Source organism: Acyrthosiphon pisum, chromosome A1 (genome assembly GCF_005508785.2).
Source record: "Acyrthosiphon pisum isolate AL4f chromosome A1, pea_aphid_22Mar2018_4r6ur, whole genome shotgun sequence".
Taxonomy (NCBI): domain Eukaryota; kingdom Metazoa; phylum Arthropoda; class Insecta; order Hemiptera; family Aphididae; genus Acyrthosiphon; species Acyrthosiphon pisum.
Genome location: NC_042494.1, coordinates 72,232,973 through 72,250,895, shown reverse-complemented (window position 1 = coordinate 72,250,895; position 17,923 = coordinate 72,232,973). Strand labels below are relative to the sequence as shown.

The 17,923-nt window shown below is 39.5% G+C and overlaps 1 protein-coding gene across 2 annotated transcripts in view; it reads right to left on the bottom strand.

Annotated features, from left to right (window-relative positions):
• LOC100166941 (ecdysone-induced protein 75) overlaps positions 1 to 17,692 on the bottom strand; it is a 37,979-nt gene extending 20,287 nt beyond the window's left edge. Inside the window, exon 1 of one of the 2 annotated variants that reach the window (XM_016802193.2) lies at positions 16,643 to 17,692. In XM_016802193.2, coding sequence (XP_016657682.1) covers positions 16,643 to 17,204 — 562 coding nt within the window. In that variant the 5' untranslated portion in view covers positions 17,205 to 17,692. Of the gene's footprint in view, positions 1 to 398; positions 1,106 to 16,642 lie in introns of those variants that run through there. The other variant, XM_008182066.3, reaches the window with a different exon arrangement.
• Between the last annotated feature and the right edge of the window lie 231 nt (positions 17,693 to 17,923).

The following is a 17,923-nucleotide window of genomic DNA, read 5'->3' as shown; positions in this document are numbered from 1 at the left end:
TCGTGCACGCATGCGCAATCGCTGGCACATAATACAACGCGTATGAAAACGGGCGCGTGCACGCACATAGAGGCGAAATAACGCTCTCCCGAAAAAACCCACGGCCAAATGCCGCCGCGGCGCGGGAGTCGGTTCACGGGGAGAGAGCAACGACCTGACCCAGATCGCGGGACTCGCGGTCACCCCCGGTCGCCCCCGTCGCGCGGACGACCCTCGGCGATCGTTTATTATGAGTTATGACACACTGCAGAACAACACGAACCAAACCGCCCACGACATCCCACCCTTCTTTATTCACTTTTTTAATTTATTTTTCGATTCTTTATATTTTATTATTTCGACAGAACAATAATAATTAATGTATAAATAATAATAATATATGTGTGCTTGTAATATACCTGCTAACACCCTTCCCAATAGTAAGTGTTCGCCCGCCGTCTGTGGCGACCGATGTTGTTCGATGACGGCGTCCGCGGTGGGTTTGAAATTTATAACGGTCATGATGGTCTTCGACTTTGATGAAAAAACGTTTTGAAATCGGTTTAGTTCTCCGGGAACCCGACCGTGGTTCAGACAATCATGTCCATTTATCGGCACTTTTTTTCGCGGGACGAGACGACGCACACCTGCTGCAGTGAAGAGTGACGGACTCTGCACGTGTGTAAAGCTCGAAAAGTTTACGTCGCGCGTTATTGCTAAACTGCCGTGTACGACGGCGACGACGACGTTTCGCGCCTTAAATCACTGTTGCACTGGCATGCGCGCGTCGTAGACGTTGTGACAGCGAAATTTAAACGTAACAAACTCAGAATCGCACTCTGCCGATATGTGTACCTATAAAGTGTTATACCTGCAGGTGTAGTTAGGTAGCCGAAACACACGTTGGAATAACGACAACACAAAGCCCGTGTGATATAATAATATTGTTATAAGTTATAAAAAAAAACGCAAGCGCACTGCGAGAAAACTGAGCCAAAATACGATAAGACTGTAGGTAGGCACTACGTGTATATTATAATATAGAATATTGTTTATCGTTACAAAATGCTATAGACGTATCGCGGTTCTGACGAGGGAACCGATTTGTGTAGCTGTCGAGATGACACTGAAAGTGAAAACCGTACCGGTACACGAGGAGCCAGTCCGTCCGTCGTCGTGTGACCGTCTCTCTCTCTCTCTCTCTCTCTCTCTCTCTCTCTCTCTCTCTCCCCGACCGATAGCTGTTCGCTCTCTACTCGCGCGAGAGACGACGTTGCTGTGGAGTACGAGACCCGTTGCGATGGCGGTGGTAGTCGCGGCGGCGACGGTCAAGTGTAATATTATAGACGCGCGGAGCTCGAAACGAGAAATTTCTCCTACACGCGGCTCTTCGGTATAAAATGCAGAATAATAAAACCACCGCTCCGCTTTCCCACGAGAGTTCAATGACGTGGTGCACTTTCACTCTCCCGAGGACCGCGTCTTAACGGTTTATAACGGTCACCGTTTATTGCTACTAGTATTATTATATTTATTATTATAAGTGTTTTATCCGTTTTTTCGTATTCCAATTCGTTAACAGTCGTTTTACTTTCACTGACTTCCATCGTTCGCGCGCACCCCCTTCCCGTCGACGTAACGGGTCAACAATTCGAAAACACGCGAGTCCGTTAACCCTATCCACTCTCTTTCATTATTATAATTTTTTTTTCTTTTAGAAAATCGGCACCTGACCGATATCAAGATCATCGTCATCGTCATCATTGTGGCCGTATCTAATGTGTATATATATTTTAATAAATCCGTTACTTCGACTTTCACGAAATGAGTTTTGCAAGACAACCGTCATCGGGTTTACCGTATTTTTGTTTAAGGTACCTATATATGCACAAAATAATGGTCATATTATTGCAAATGAGTACGAAAATAATAAGTAATATATTTAAATACCATAATACGCGATAAATAATACAAATCATTTTTTTTTTATATAAACAAAGGGTCGACGAATTATGCTAATTTTCTATACATAATTATATGATATACTGATAATAAAATAAATTTATGAAACACTTTGCCAAACTCGGTCAGGATGTTACACACATTATATTATATATTATATCAATTTAACTCCACTCGATAATTTTAAATAATTAAACAATTTACGATTAAAATATTATACAATTATACATTATATTATATTCGAGTAATACAATTTGTCCTAGACAAATAATAAAATTAGAGTATAGGTACTGTGTTTGAAGATTTATTATGGGTTTTGCTGATATGAATGTAATTAAGACATTGTTTTGTCGAAATGCTTTTGTAAACAATATGCAAAAAAAAGTACTTGGCATACTAAATTTGATTTTGACGGTAAAGTATAGCGGTGTCATTGACTCTTTAAATGTATACTACAATTTTGTTACAGATAAGCCTATTTTTCAAGTGTCTAATTTAAAAAATGGCATAACAACAAAAGTCAATTCACAATGGTGTCATTGCTAAATCACGAATTAACTGATAAACGTTTATATACTAATATATACATATTGAGCAATGGCACAAAACATTTTTCTAAGAAGTTAACCGAATACATGTTTTGTTCAGCCATAACTATAAAATTATATTCTATGAGTAATTGAGTTTGATACATTTTTTAATCGATGTATAAAAAATGGTTTGTACATTGAACAGTGTATCACATATACTTCTGTGTGTGTATTGTACGTATATATATATATATATATATATATGGATTAGGTTCCCTTGAACTCTTTGAACGACAGCTATTAGCCACCTGTCGTATACTAATTTCAATTACCAAATAGTCCTATAAGTATAAATTAGTGTTTCAAAAATATTAAATTCCAAGGACAGTTATAACGATACACTATAATACCTATATTCGTATATATTATGAAGTATGTACAAACATCCATAGGGATGTATTATAAATTAGAATACATATTTTATATCTATAATATGTATATTTAGTATAGATTATGTATAGATAAATAATAATTCACAGTTACAGATAGCTTATATAAAGCGGCGGATTCAGTGGGGGGGGGGGGGGGGTGGCAAAGGGGTCATTTTTAAATATCTAACTATTTTGAACTGAGTAGAAATTATTTTAATTCAACTTTAAGACCTCAGCGTACCGGAGTAGAAGAATCTTGACAAATAACTAATAAGCTAAATGTGATAAATTTTAAGCGCAGTCAGTTGTAGTACAGGAGCCAGGAGGATTAATTTACGTTTCCCCACATTTTAACATCTGTACATTTAGGGTCACTGATTTGTCGCGGAGATAATTAGGTTGATACGGGACGGACTTTTGGAACATACTATACTATGTATATGAACCAAATGCTCATCATTACAATTAATGACAGTGATGAATCATGAATGTGTTTAATATGTTTATAATAGTTTGCGACGAGATCATGTAATACACAAATATATTATAGGTATATGAGTGTAATTATTGTGGATAATCGTTTACAGGTGCATGGCCTCTAAGTAGGATGTATGAAAAATAAACAGTTGCCAAATATATTTGAACCATTACAAGCGGATGTTGACTTTCGATACGCAAGTTTATATAACCATATACACATAATACGTGTTCATATACATTATAAACTCGGGCATTGTTATAACAATTTTTTTTTTTTTCCATTACATATGTGCCGTCGTCCAAGGTAACATGATTAGTTTTATTATTATTATATACTTAAATACGTTTACACAGCGCATACACAAAATATAGTCATATATCTATGTACATAGAACATAAAATAAATAGTAAATATTATTTACCCAATTGATAAGACCATGCAGTGTCAATGTGGGTCAACCGCGGTATTAACGGGGACGTTGGCCCCTCGAACGGCACGTTATGTGTTATAGTTTGTCCAACCAATAACGATAACATAAAAAAATCAGTAAAAGTATCAAAACCGGGGATGCTATACTATATGATGACGCGGTAACAAGAGAGAAGGGGGAGCGGGGAGTGCTGAGAAACAGTAAAATGCATTTCATGCCCCAATGGGAATATATAGGCAAACGAGAGCAAGTGCCATGTCCTGCAATACTCTTGTAGAGATAGAGAGAGGAGAGAGAAAAAGCGGTCACTGATCCGACGAAAGCGAAATTTCCTTTTCGCCGGCCGATATCGCGCGCCGTCGACCGGAATGACGCGGATGAGATTTCTCCGTTACTTTCGTTTCGAAAACGAAGGTGAAAAAAATAATTGTACCTATAACTGTACGACTTCGGCGGCGGTGGCGGCGGCTATCTTCTAACGGGATTCCGGTCGTAGACACTCACTCATACGCCGTATATAGAGGTATATTTAAGTATAGGCAGGACGCGGCGCCGCGGCGGGGTTAATGGAGATCGTCGTACGAGAAAACTGGTTGAGTATTTTTTTCGTCTCGGGAAACGACGACAACAACAACAACAACAACAAAAACAACCGTTGTCTTCCGAGGAAACGAGTCTCGTCCAAGCGAGAGAAAAATCAATGCGTAAACAGAGCGGTGAAAATAATAAGAATAAAACAACAACATCATTATATAGGTATATAGATACATAGCTATTTTAGAGCTATTATATTATACACTTGCCTATCTTATCCGTAATAATAATATTATAACGGTACACGCGACAATAACAACAACGATGACGATGATGACGGAGGTGATGAATTCTCCCGAATACTTATATGATATGATATATCGCCCACTCTCTTGGCGTTTTAATTTTGTCCGGGATGCGTTAAGTGTAGGTAACGGTGGTATCGCTGCAGGAGATGAGAATGCAGATAATCTTATAATTCTTTAGTACGTAAATAATAAATTATTATTTAGTTTTTTTCCACCAAGATTTTATTACACTTTTAAGTGTATAATTTCCATAAGTTTACGCGTTGTAGCTGTAGGCGCACGCATTTAGTTACACCACTCCGTATACCTACATTGATATGTAATGGTCGGCTGTCATTGAATTTCGCCCTATTAAAATCGCGGTTATCGCATACACTATATAATATACCTATCACCTAATGCCTACGAACAGCATGTGGGGGGATAGCTACATCATATTAGTGTATTCCATGTACATACGAGTATAATAATATGCGTATTAAGTATTAAATATTAATAATATATATCCGACTGCTAAACATTTAATTCGAAGTTTTCACAAATGTAATTTATAACAAACTTGAGGTACCTACGTTGTTATAATATGACTCCAGATAATAATTTTCAAATATTTGAATCTCTACATATTATGACAATCATGGTACATATTATACACAATGACGCGTTTTTGAATAGACGACCGATGAGATATTTTAAGCGCGCAAAACACACATGCCTACACATAAACAACGGTGCAACACACACACATTCATACACACGTGTATTGAAAAAACCCGCCAAGGTTTTACTTTATATTGAAAGCATTCAAAGGTCATATATTCATGAAATTATACATCTGTCTCTTTTAAATATAGACATGGCGTTTCGCGCCGAACACTGCAACAGACGTGAACTGAATTCAAAACTTTTATGTTATATATATATATATATAATATACATATGTATGTTTTAGTGTTTTACAAATTCTTATAAGTGGACCACAACACGTATTTCAGTTAAATTATATAAGAGCTTTAAGAAAAAAAAGCCAGTCTCAACTAAATACATATGTAGTATCCATATCCCATACATACTATTAACCTATTTACCTACATAAAAGTTTATACGTCATCTATCGGAGTAAAACATTTGACCTACTATGCGAGAATAAACCGACAAACAATGTAATATTGTATTATAGCAAATTGATAATATCATGTCAATTTACTAAATTTCAATATGGTGAAATTTAAATGTTGGGCTCAAATATTTTGTCCGATATCCAACGGTTTAGAATGACTAAGTTTGGGTAACCTGCAATTTTATTCGACGTTTTTATGGGTTAATTAAATTTATTATAGATGGGTATTTTCTAACAAATCGTAATCAAAAAATATTATAAATTATTATTTTGGAACGAGTTAAAAGAATAAATTATCGACTGCGTGACGTATAACAATAATTACTTGACAGATGATCAGTATAATATTATACTATTATATTATTTTATTACTCAAACATATACACACACAATAAAATTGTATTCAAATTGGTTTTAAACATAATGATCGCCGATGGCCGACTGCAGTTAAGGACCATATACATAATAATGATCACTATAGGTACCATGTACCATGTACAATATATTATATATTTTATTATATGGATGGACGTCAAACAAAGTTGTTCGATTTCCCTTTTCTGACGATGGTCCTTTCGATTTTCTTAAAAAACTAACCGCCCATAACTCCTGACCTGACAACAACATAATAATATATCCATTTGCCGGTGACCTTCTGGACCGAGACGTCGGCGACCGACAAAGGCCCGAGACTGGCCAGCCGGCCGACTGGCACACGCATACAATGGAAATATTATTACCTTACATATAAGACTCGGCGGCGTGGCGGTCGACGACAAAACGAAGATAATCGTTTTATTTTCAATCAACCCTTCCGTCCTACATAATATTATATAGTACATACGTGCCGCCGCCGACATGACCTTGTTACGGAGGGCACACGCTATACGTGTTATATTATTATTACACATCTTATTATTATGCTTAAGTACGCGCCGTTTATATACCTTAATACCTATAACGTACATACATGCATAATAATAATAATAATAATAATACAATATAACATTATCATAAAGAGATAATAACGCCGCGCGAGAGGGTGAAACGAAGACCGGTCGTCCTTCACGCGTAATTTCGGGTCAATCACATCTGACCCCGTACAGGCTGTGGAAGACCCTTTAAAAAAAATAATAAAATTATTTGTACACACACTTGCGTTCTGAAACGAACCCACTGACGCCGCCGCCGCCGTCACTGTATAGAGTATACTTATCCCATTCTAGTTACATATTACATGCCTACCTAAATGTATGCGATGAGGTATTTTTTATTTTTTTAATGTTGTTTTTACAACGCTCCTCCACCGGGTCAAAGACTCGCGCCGCCTCGGTGTATTGACCTATATAAATTATACTGCTGCCGGACAAAGGCATTTAATACCACCGCGGGCCGTATGTGACTTTATTGAATGCGATTATGGAGACCGTATAATATTGTATTCGTATATCATCATGATACCTGCACATAGCACACTGCACAGCGTTAATAAATAATAGTATGGCGTTAGGCATCCCGCGTTGCGTTGAATATAATAATAATAATAATTATTATTGTTACGAATTCAATGGCCGGGTTGTCGACCTCGCTGCCGTCGTGCGTCGCAAAAATGTTTAAGTGGGACAAAAAACAAAAAAACGGCTGCAAATTAAAATGTGAGCAACCGAATTGCGCGTTACAATAATTATTATATTTCGTTAACGTGTTCAAAACGGAAAAAAACAAAAACATCCGACGAACAACATTTGCGATGAATGACGATAATAATATTATTACGTATGTGGTACCATGTCGATTACAACGACGTGTATGAAACCGTTTCGCGTGCGCCTGAACCGGTGCAGGGTAGGCAACGCATTTCGCACGTGTACACCAGGAACAAGGTACAAGTAAGTATTCGGGCGGCGATTAGATGCCATTTCGGTGAAATAGATTCTAAACTATTATTGTCTTGTCACCCGGAGATGACCACGACGGTAGAAAATTAAAATCGTTCGAATTAAAATATTATTTTTTGATCAAAGACGTCAACAAAACTATCGAGACGCTTATAGTGGCCTACACCGTCGTCGTACCTCTCTATTCGACGTTTAGTCGCATGCTACTATGGTTGCGTATTGACACCTAGAGCGCGCCACCGCACATGCGTCCGCCTCCGTTTACAAGCTATCGTCAGAAACAAAACCACAAACTCGTAGACGGCAATGAACAGGAATAATATTATTATATCATTATTAATTTTTATATTAATTTCAGACGCATAATATTATGTTCTTTCCTGTGATGATCGTATTTAAACAATAATATTATGGGGTAAATACCTATAATTAAAATTTAATTTTTACGAATTCACGACGAGAAAAATAATCGAATCTATTTGCAATATTTAATTTACAGTAGGTTAAAGAATATCATCGAACATCGATCATAGACAGCAGTAGATTTTCCGGAGATCAGAGCTACAGGAAAAAGAAAAACGATAGAAATCAATATAATAACTTCAACGAAACCTGCGGCAGTGCGATCGATTTTTATCACCCGTGCCAGGGGTGGTCTTTAATCAGCGGCCCACCCTGTCTTTGCAGACCCGCGAACACAATTCAAGCGAAATATCTAATTTTTAATACGTTTTTCATCATTTAATACAATATAATGTTATTATAGTACATGCGGGATTTTTGAAAAATAATAAGTGGCCCGTTGCCTAAAAATGTTGAATACCCCTGCTGTCCTATGCAGACAACGATACCTTCAAAGCGACGACCCTTCGCGTCGGCGGTGGACTTTTATTATTACGAGCGGCGTTCGGTTGCGCATCCGTTCCCCACGGACTGCTCAGGGCGACTACCACAACCACGGTCACGGCGGCCGCGCCCTTGAGATACAAGTTCAAGGGCTACCCCTATATTATTATGTAAAATCGTAACCGAACGTCGTCAATTATTCAAACGCAACACCGAGCAAACCGAACGTCTGTCTCCGAGATAATAATATCGTACCTATCGTCGGCTATGCGGGCAGTGGCGCAGAGCGTTTATTACGACGCCCCATCGAATCGTATTAGTTTCGAATAACCATTCGAGTTTGAGCACTAATAACACTATTGTCTTACAACAACAAATACGTTTGAAATCCGCTTTGGAACATTTATCACAACAATATTATTGCGTACCAAATAATAACGTCGCTAAGCGTAAAAAAGGGTCATTGGTGCTAATCAGGAGGGTTTGGCCCCTTTGGGCCTTTGAGTCCCCCTGGCTATTAGAACCACCAAAACTATGCCACGTTACATTGAATATCGACCTCATCAAGCTTATAAGTATATATAATTTATTTTCTACAATTTTGAAATTAAACCCAACACAAATTATTGAAAAGAATGATTGTTTAAAATTTTGTTTTCGATGTTTTTGTCTAAGGTAATATTTGTTTCTAAAGCCCAGTCCAGACCAAGAAACATTTGTAGGAAACATATGACATTGTCGTCGACAAATATTTATGTTACCGCTTATGACGGGAAATCAGAAACATTGTCGATGACAATGTTGGAAACACGTGTTTCCGACAAATTTTTCTTTGGTCTGGACGGGGCTTAAGAGGTTATATAAATACAGACGATAATAATTGTATTTTATTTTGTTAGGATAAAAATATCTAACGAACGACTCAACCATGAAATATTTTACCGCAGAATACCTATGTGTATTTGTCAGCTACTCCGTTTCCTTAGTAGATATAAAATGTAAATTATGTAATTCATGTAAAAATGTAAAATAATAATCGATATTTGTATGTCGATAACTGTAGATACGGATCTAAAGCTATGCCGCGCGGTGTTTTAATCAATACTATAGGGGGACTCGAGTTCGTCCAAAAGAATTTGATCTATTTTCGCCTATGGTAAGGATGATATAATAACAATAACAATATTAAATTCGTCTTTAGCGTAGACGGTACATATTAATATCATAACAATATAATATTATAATAGTGTTGCATAGTGGAAAACGCCCACTGCTGCAGCGACTCGTACCAACTACAACAACTACTGCTATATTATACACCACCACTGCCGCCGCCGGACGTAGATGATGGTGGTGAGGCATCGGTGAGGCGCGGTCAACAACCGCGCGCGCGAAACGTGACCGCATAAAAAAATTCATGCGGTCCGCCGCTGAGTGGGCGAGCAGAAGGACTTGTGGGAGGGGGGGGCGAGTAGGAGAACGCGTTTATATCGCGGGAAATTTGAGTACGGGCGTCTCCTCTAAAACAGTGCGCGTTTGACGAGCGTTTATAAATTTTATTTTTACTACGGGTTTCTCGCGCGACAACGGAAGCCGTTGGAAAACGATATAATATTATTTTTCCAACATAGAACGGCGCGAGGGTGGAGGCCTACGAAATACATATACAATATATATATATAAACAACAATAACAACGCTGCATCGGAATGACTGCAAAGGTCTGCGTGCGTACACATAACGCGGGGGAGTGTACGCGCGCGAGCAGGCTGGGGCGTTGCTATGGACACGAGACGGTTGTTTACTGCGCGGCGACGGGGGACTTGCTGGTGCAGACGAAACCGCCGCGGTCGCCCGCTATAAGCTTATACTTAGCCGGTTGCATCGCGCTTCCGACAACGACGGCGGCCCGGCCCGCGCTTTTATATATACGCACTCACGCACCCACACCCCTTTTATCGTCTCGCCATTTCTCTACCCCTATTTTTATTTTATCCCTCATCTCTCTCTGTCTGTCTCACTCCCGTCGCCCTCCCTAAATGCGCGCACTAAACTTATTTTTAAGGGTTCCCAGACGCGCCTTGCTATGTATATACACATATACACACAAACACCCATAGTACGCTGACGCACCCCAAGCGTAGACTATATACGCGTATAAGAAGCAATCGATACGTCGCCGGTGCGAAGACTGCATTTACGACGACGCCTACATGGCGGGACAGGATTACTAAATAATACTACGAAACCATTTTATTACTACTACTACAACTGGTAGTATTAGTGGTAGTATACTACAACTGGTAGTAGTAGTATAGTATACTACAAGTGATTCTTCGCAGACAAAAATTATTCAAGTCGAATGCCCATGCACGTATTCCAATCGAACATTTTTGTAATAGAATATAATGTTGGACATAATAATATTATACGTCGCGTGACGCGAATTATATTTAATGAAATTACAACGATACTGTATAATATACACGCGTAATACCAAACTATAGACGAGTAAATTTATTATGGTTGCTGTACAGCAGATAGGGACCATTGCAGTCGTCCAAGGAAGTATTAAACATAAACAGTGAACACGTATTATTATGGAAACCAGGGTGTGTCATCTCGGTGTGTCTACGGCCATGTCTCGGGGTGTACCCACTCGAGCGTTGACTCGCACGCTGCGGCGCCGAACCGTGTCAGTCGAAAACACCAAAAATATATATTATAACGTAATGAAATATTATACAAAGACCGTTTATCTATGTGACGTATAATATTATATTTGTCCATACCAAGGTTGCGTATACGTTTTTTTTTAAATTCTAATTCTTATAATCGAATCACACTCCACGCGGCAAGTAAATAATATCGAGTGCCCCTTCTCCAGATCTATTCCATTAGATTGCCAATGATGGTGTTCAATTGATTTGGCCGTGAATTTTATATATACGTTGCGGTTTCAAAGTCACTCGATGGCGGCGCGTATACGATAAAATACAATATATATATAATGTATACGAGGCTAGACTCTTGCAAGGCGTTCACCGGTCGATCGACCGAATTAAATAATAATATACCTACATATATGATATATAGATATAGCACATGTATAGCGTATAACGACGAAGACCGACGAGGAGTATCGATTTACTTCCACCCTCGGCGAACGGCCTAAAATCCAAACTCTTTACGCTCTAGGAATGCGCTATACACACACGCATAATAAAATAATATATTATAATATACAACACGTACACGGCGGAATAGGTTGCGGGGGAAGGCTATGAGCATAATATATTATAATAATTCTGACGGATACACTACGTTAAACATGCACGCGGGTTGTTTTTGGAGACATGTGCGAAATATTTCGTCGAGTAAAGATATAATATTATATAGACCACGTTGTGGGAGATAAAAGAAAAAAATAATGTAGGCGCGCGCGCGCGTGTGTGTGTGTATTATTGTTGTTGCCGACGTATTGCACAACAGCTGCCGGATGGAGAAATAAATAACAATTGGGACGTCCCCGACACCACAGTCACCGTCTACAACCCTATCGCGGATTTTTACCCTTTCTCGCCATTATCGTCTGCGGTGCAAAAGAAAAATACGATATAACATGTGTTCTACGCGACCTTCGTTTTTCAGGTATAGAGAATAATGAAATAATTATTATTGTTGTTGATTGTTCGTGTTCTACTCTTTCACACACAAAAAAAATCGTACTATGGGTACCAATATTGCGTTCACCCTCCGCACCCGCTGCAGACGTCGTCATCGTCATCATCATCATCATCGTCGTCATCGTCGGAGAGGTCGACCTTCTGCCGGGGCAACAATACCGGCGTGAGATGACCGTGAAACTATACGATACTTACCTGTTTAGGTGCTCGCCCGGTTAAGAGGTTAATAAAAAAAACAAAGCCATATATTATTATATTTATATGTGTAACAGCCTTGGACCCGAAATATCCCCAGACGTTTCCCTTTCTTGGACCCTTAACGAAGGTCACTGACCATTTTTTTCACTCGAAAAATTTCAATGTCGACCCCCGTGGTTTTATGACCGCGGAAAACGTTTTCGTTTTCTACATGCTCACTATTATTATACTTGAAAATTGTTATTATTATATTATATTATCATATTATGTACACGCGATAATACGCCCGTCGTCACAGTGATGTATGTATGTGGTACCGGCTGCGACGCAACGACTGCGCGGTACGCACAATAATAAATAATAATAATATAAAGAAGAGTCGCTTCCCGAATGAAAGACAGAGGGAAAAAAAGTGAAACCTCGCGGAGACGCCCTTCGGGACAAAAACGCACCCGCAGGGTGTTTATAAACGAGCGCACGCACACGCACACAACCCCATTTTTGGAGGTCGAAAGGGTTGCGGGTGTGCACACTCGCGTATATAAATGCAACACACATAATATATATATATTATATAACATACTAGTATAAATACTAGGTCCTTTCGCACCTGATGTTTTTTGCGCGCGACCCTCTCCCCCCTTTCACTCCCAGCAGATGGAAATCGGGTGTATAACGCAACGAGCGAATGTATATAATAATAATATAATGTAACATATTATTATTATTATACATAATAATATATTATATTATTATATTCACTATAATGTAAAACATTATACAATATACGCTATTGTGCCCGCAGTAGCCGCGGCGCGTCGGCGGCACACCTGAACGAAATAATAAAATATCGAGGAGAATGGAAGAGAGAAAACATCCCTCGCGCCATTTCGTCGTCATCGTCGACGGCGGGGGCGGGTGACGCAACCACCCGGCCGGCCCGCATTAATATGTGTACCGTGTGACTACCGTCGTGGCCAAGTTCGGCGGCGCACGCAACGCGCAAACATTGACCTTATATTATATTATTATTATACCGCAGCCGTCGCCGCCTGCACCGCTGCAGCCGGCGGCGGGTGGTTCACTGTCCTTCGTAGATCATTGGACTTCCCTCTCCACGTGCTTACCTATACTCTGTAATAATATTTTTACCCTTGCCTATTGCACACTTACACACACACACAATAATATATACATTATACAACCTAACAACCAACTCCGATCCACGCGAATGACGTACCCGACGTACCATTGCGCGATAAACATTGCGTTTTTATGTATATAGTACGACGCAAAAAAAAAACATTCCTGTTGCGCCGGGTTAGTAGAAGTGTATCTAAAACGAATGATGTTTGTTGTTTTTTTTTGTGGTAACGACCAACTCGTTCTATACCACCGGAAACTATATATATATAGACGGTGAGACCGATGCGATTCGTCAGGGTTTTACTATACGTTTATATCTATAAATATACATAATAATATAATATAGGAGACGAGCGTCAAACGTGTGATGTACGTACGTATTATTGACCCGAAAGTCTGACTAAAATTAAAAACGATTTCCAGTACATTTCTATATTTACTCGAGCGCCCGGGAAAAATAAAAAAATATAGTCAATGATCGTCGTCTTTCCTGTTCCGCCAACGCCACCGCGCCGCCGAAATTCCATCGCACATAATATATAATATATATATTATAGATAGTGCGCGTTCGCTTTATCTCGTGTCAATATTAAGGTCGAACAAATTAAATCATATTATCTTAGAGTAATAATACACCGAGTATAAACAACATTAAATATGAAACGTAAAGACTAAAGACTATACAACAGATAGGTATGAATACACATGTTACGTTTTGATAGGAGCAATATTTCAAATTTAAACCGATTAAATATTAATCAGATAAGTTATGATTGTAAACACGCACGATGGTTTTGTCCAGATGTTATATAAATTCGACGATTATATTGTATTATCTTGAAATTTGTAGAAATAGAATTTTAACAATAATAATTACAATATTATTACAATAGATGGCACACTTTAAACACGTTGTAATAAACAAACATTGGGCTAAAATTATTAATTAATATTGGCTATTCTGATTTACTGCAGCAAACAAAATATATCAACGAATTAATATGGCTTCTCATACGTGAGGAAAACGGCCACTGGCTAAACACGCGATTATAAATATTCATAAAATATACAAAACGAATATCGAAGAAGCTACTGAAGTGAAAGTGGTACTGACATCTGTAGGCGCACGCGGCTCTTGTAGAATTTAGGATCCTTTCATTTTTATTTTTTGAAAATGTATTTTAATTTTTTTCTTATAGTACGAGGTCACCACTCATTACTTTCTCGACTAATAGTCTGAATAATTCTCATAGTACATCAAATTATAACTATAATATAGTATACAATAAATTAAATTAATTTATAGCTTCATAAGTTGTAGATTATTTACAATAAATTATCGTCTACACATATATTGCTATCAAATTATTATTTTTATTGAACATATTTTGTAAAATCAAATTTAATAAGAAATTATTGATAATTATATATTAAACATTTTATAAAACTCGTAATTCGTATTCACGGATCAGAATTAATATACTAAATTAATAAATACCTAATAATATATATTAACCTGCAGACTGCAGTTACCGCGCTGCTGGACCATGATAGGTGCAGCGTTTAAGTTACAACACGAACGTTTCAATTAAATGTTTAACGGTCTTCCGGTCCAAGATTTTGATGTCAGTACTTAATTATATAATAATAATTGTTAATTAGGTACCTACATCGTCGGAAGGTCAGAAGCGATAATATTACTAGCGACAAATACAATAATATAATCAAATTCACGAGAGAAGTGAATTATTATAGATGCCTAATAATATTTTTAAAAGAAATTCAAAAACACGATTTCTAAATGGAAAAATTGAGAGACAGTGTTTGACGGAGAAAAAAAATTACCGTCATAACAATAACAAACGAAAAGTTAATAATAATCATTGCAAGCCGAGCAGAGTGGCAATATTCTCACGACGTTGCGAATAATACCGCCGCCGCGCGCAGTGCGGTGGTTCCCCACCCACCAACACCACGGTTAAGGTCGCGACGAAAGTGTGTGCAATTTTTGCCGGTCTAGACGCGATCGCGACACTTTTCATCAGTGGGTTTCAAAACACACGTTGTCGTTGTTATTTTAATTACAAAAACATGACATAATTTTATCTGTTATACACGTGGACCCGCGCGTTATTGAAAATACATATATAATATTTTATCGTACGAATTATTATTCGATATAGATTCTCGGGAATGTTCTTTCGGGCGGCCGGACATTCACGTGATATTATTATAATGGGTACGCATTAATGTATTATTATGTAGGACACGCGTATTTTTCCGGGCCACAATAAATAATTAAAATATACCGGTGTAATCGTATAAAAATAGATGTTTAGTGCCAAGCCGCAATCGCGCGCGACCTCGATGAACGGCTATGCGCCGATAAAATATAGGGAAAAAAACAAACAGTAGTTGTCGAAGTTCAAGTTTAAATTAACGTATGGCCCTGACGAAATAAATCGTAATAGCACTTGAAACGCAACGTAGGTAATGAGTTATTACGTACTATAATAACCGTGGGCCAGAATAAAAAAAAGGGTTTCCCAAAACGTTTTCGATTTTCGATCAGGCAAATCGCACTACAACAAACACACTCTTAACAGACGTTATACATGTTTGGAAAAAGTGCATAACAATATAAATTACGACTGAAACCGAGGAAAACAATAGGTAGAGAGAAAAGCCTACTGGGTATAAGGACATAAGGTACATCCATAATAATATGGTTTGAAGATATCTTGGGAGTATTTTCGGCGCGCGTGAAAACGAAAGCAAAACCTTCACCTGTCCACCGAAAACCGTCGTTTCCCTTTCGGATCTTTCACCGGCGCGGCGCCACTTTCACTCTAAATACCTCTCCGCGACAGGACGACGACCGCGGTAACGATAGCATAAAACACAATAATTTCGAATAGCACGCACCTGCCCATAGTACACACGGGGAGGAGGATATTGCACCGAAATGCATTTTTCACATAATAAAAATGATACTTGGATTAAGACTAACACGCGTATTGTATAAGATGACTGAACCAGATTTTAATATACCTAAGTAATAATAAGTGAAATAACAATAAATGACGGTATTTACCCAAGTCCGGTATAGAGCTGGTTGGTTCCTCGGAGAGCATCGGAGGGCTTCGGCTGTACTCCGTCTTGATCGTCAGCGTGGCTGCCGACGGGACCGGCTTGCACCGGGGACCCGGGGCGGCAGGTGGGCGCATTGTAGCTGCTGAAGACGACGGCGGAGCCGGTGGCAACGAACAGCGTTGCTGTTGCTGTTGCTGCTGTTGCTGCTGTTGTTGTTGTTGTTGTTGTTGTTGTTGTTGTTGTTGTTGTTGTTGTTGTTGTTGTTGTTGTTGTTGTTGCTGCTGCTGATGTTGTTGTTGTTGCTGCTGCTGATGTTGATGCTGTTGCTGCAGTTGAAGATGATGGTGCTGCGCGGGCGGAGACGGTACTCCGCCACTACCCGTCGAAGACGACACGACGCCCGGCGATTGCGGTACGCGAAAGTCACCCCCGTGTTGCTGCTGCTGTTGCAACGGCTGTTGCTGTTGCTGTTGCTGCTGCTGCTGTTGCTGCTGTTGATGTCTTTCGGCGCTGTACACATGCATCAGTACGCCAGAGCTGGTTACGACTTGAGACAACTGCATTTCGGCGGTTCCGGCGGGGGAGGTGTATGACGCGCGTGAAAAAAATACGAGACCGAAAAATTCGACCGAACAAAAACAAGAACGCAAATCAAAAAACCCAAACTCGCACTCGACGGTATGATAATATAATAATATATTATCAGAATACGGAAAGATTATTGCCACGATAATCGTATAATTGTATCATCGCGATTCGCACTGCACGACGCACTTGTGGACGGTGTTCGACGGACGACGGCATGCGTGTACGTACTCACTGCGGTGGACGACAGAGGAAAACAGACAGACGGACGGATGATTGTGGGCAAAAGACCCGGGAACGGTGAGATGAACGTAAAAAAAAAATTCGAAAAACGAAAACGAAAAACAAAACAACACACTTCGCGCGCGCACACTGCACCGTGTGTACTCTCGTACAGTCGTCGTAAGTAAATTTGTCGTCGGAACGCACGCGGCGTGCTGCTACCGCTGGCGGACCGGGAATGAAAGTGAGCGCGTGTTGCGGCGGTGGTGTCTCCCCGATGTGCGCGGCGGCGGCGCGCTCTCGCTACACGGCGTGCGTGCGTGCGTGCGTGCGTTCGACGACGTGTGCGTGCGTGCGTCAACGTGTGCGTGCGTGCGAGCCGGTCGGGCGGCGCGCTTGTGTGTGTGCGTGTATAAGTGTGTGCGTGTGGTCGGGGGCCGCGCCGTGTTGGTTAGTAGGCCCCGCCGCCGGTTGC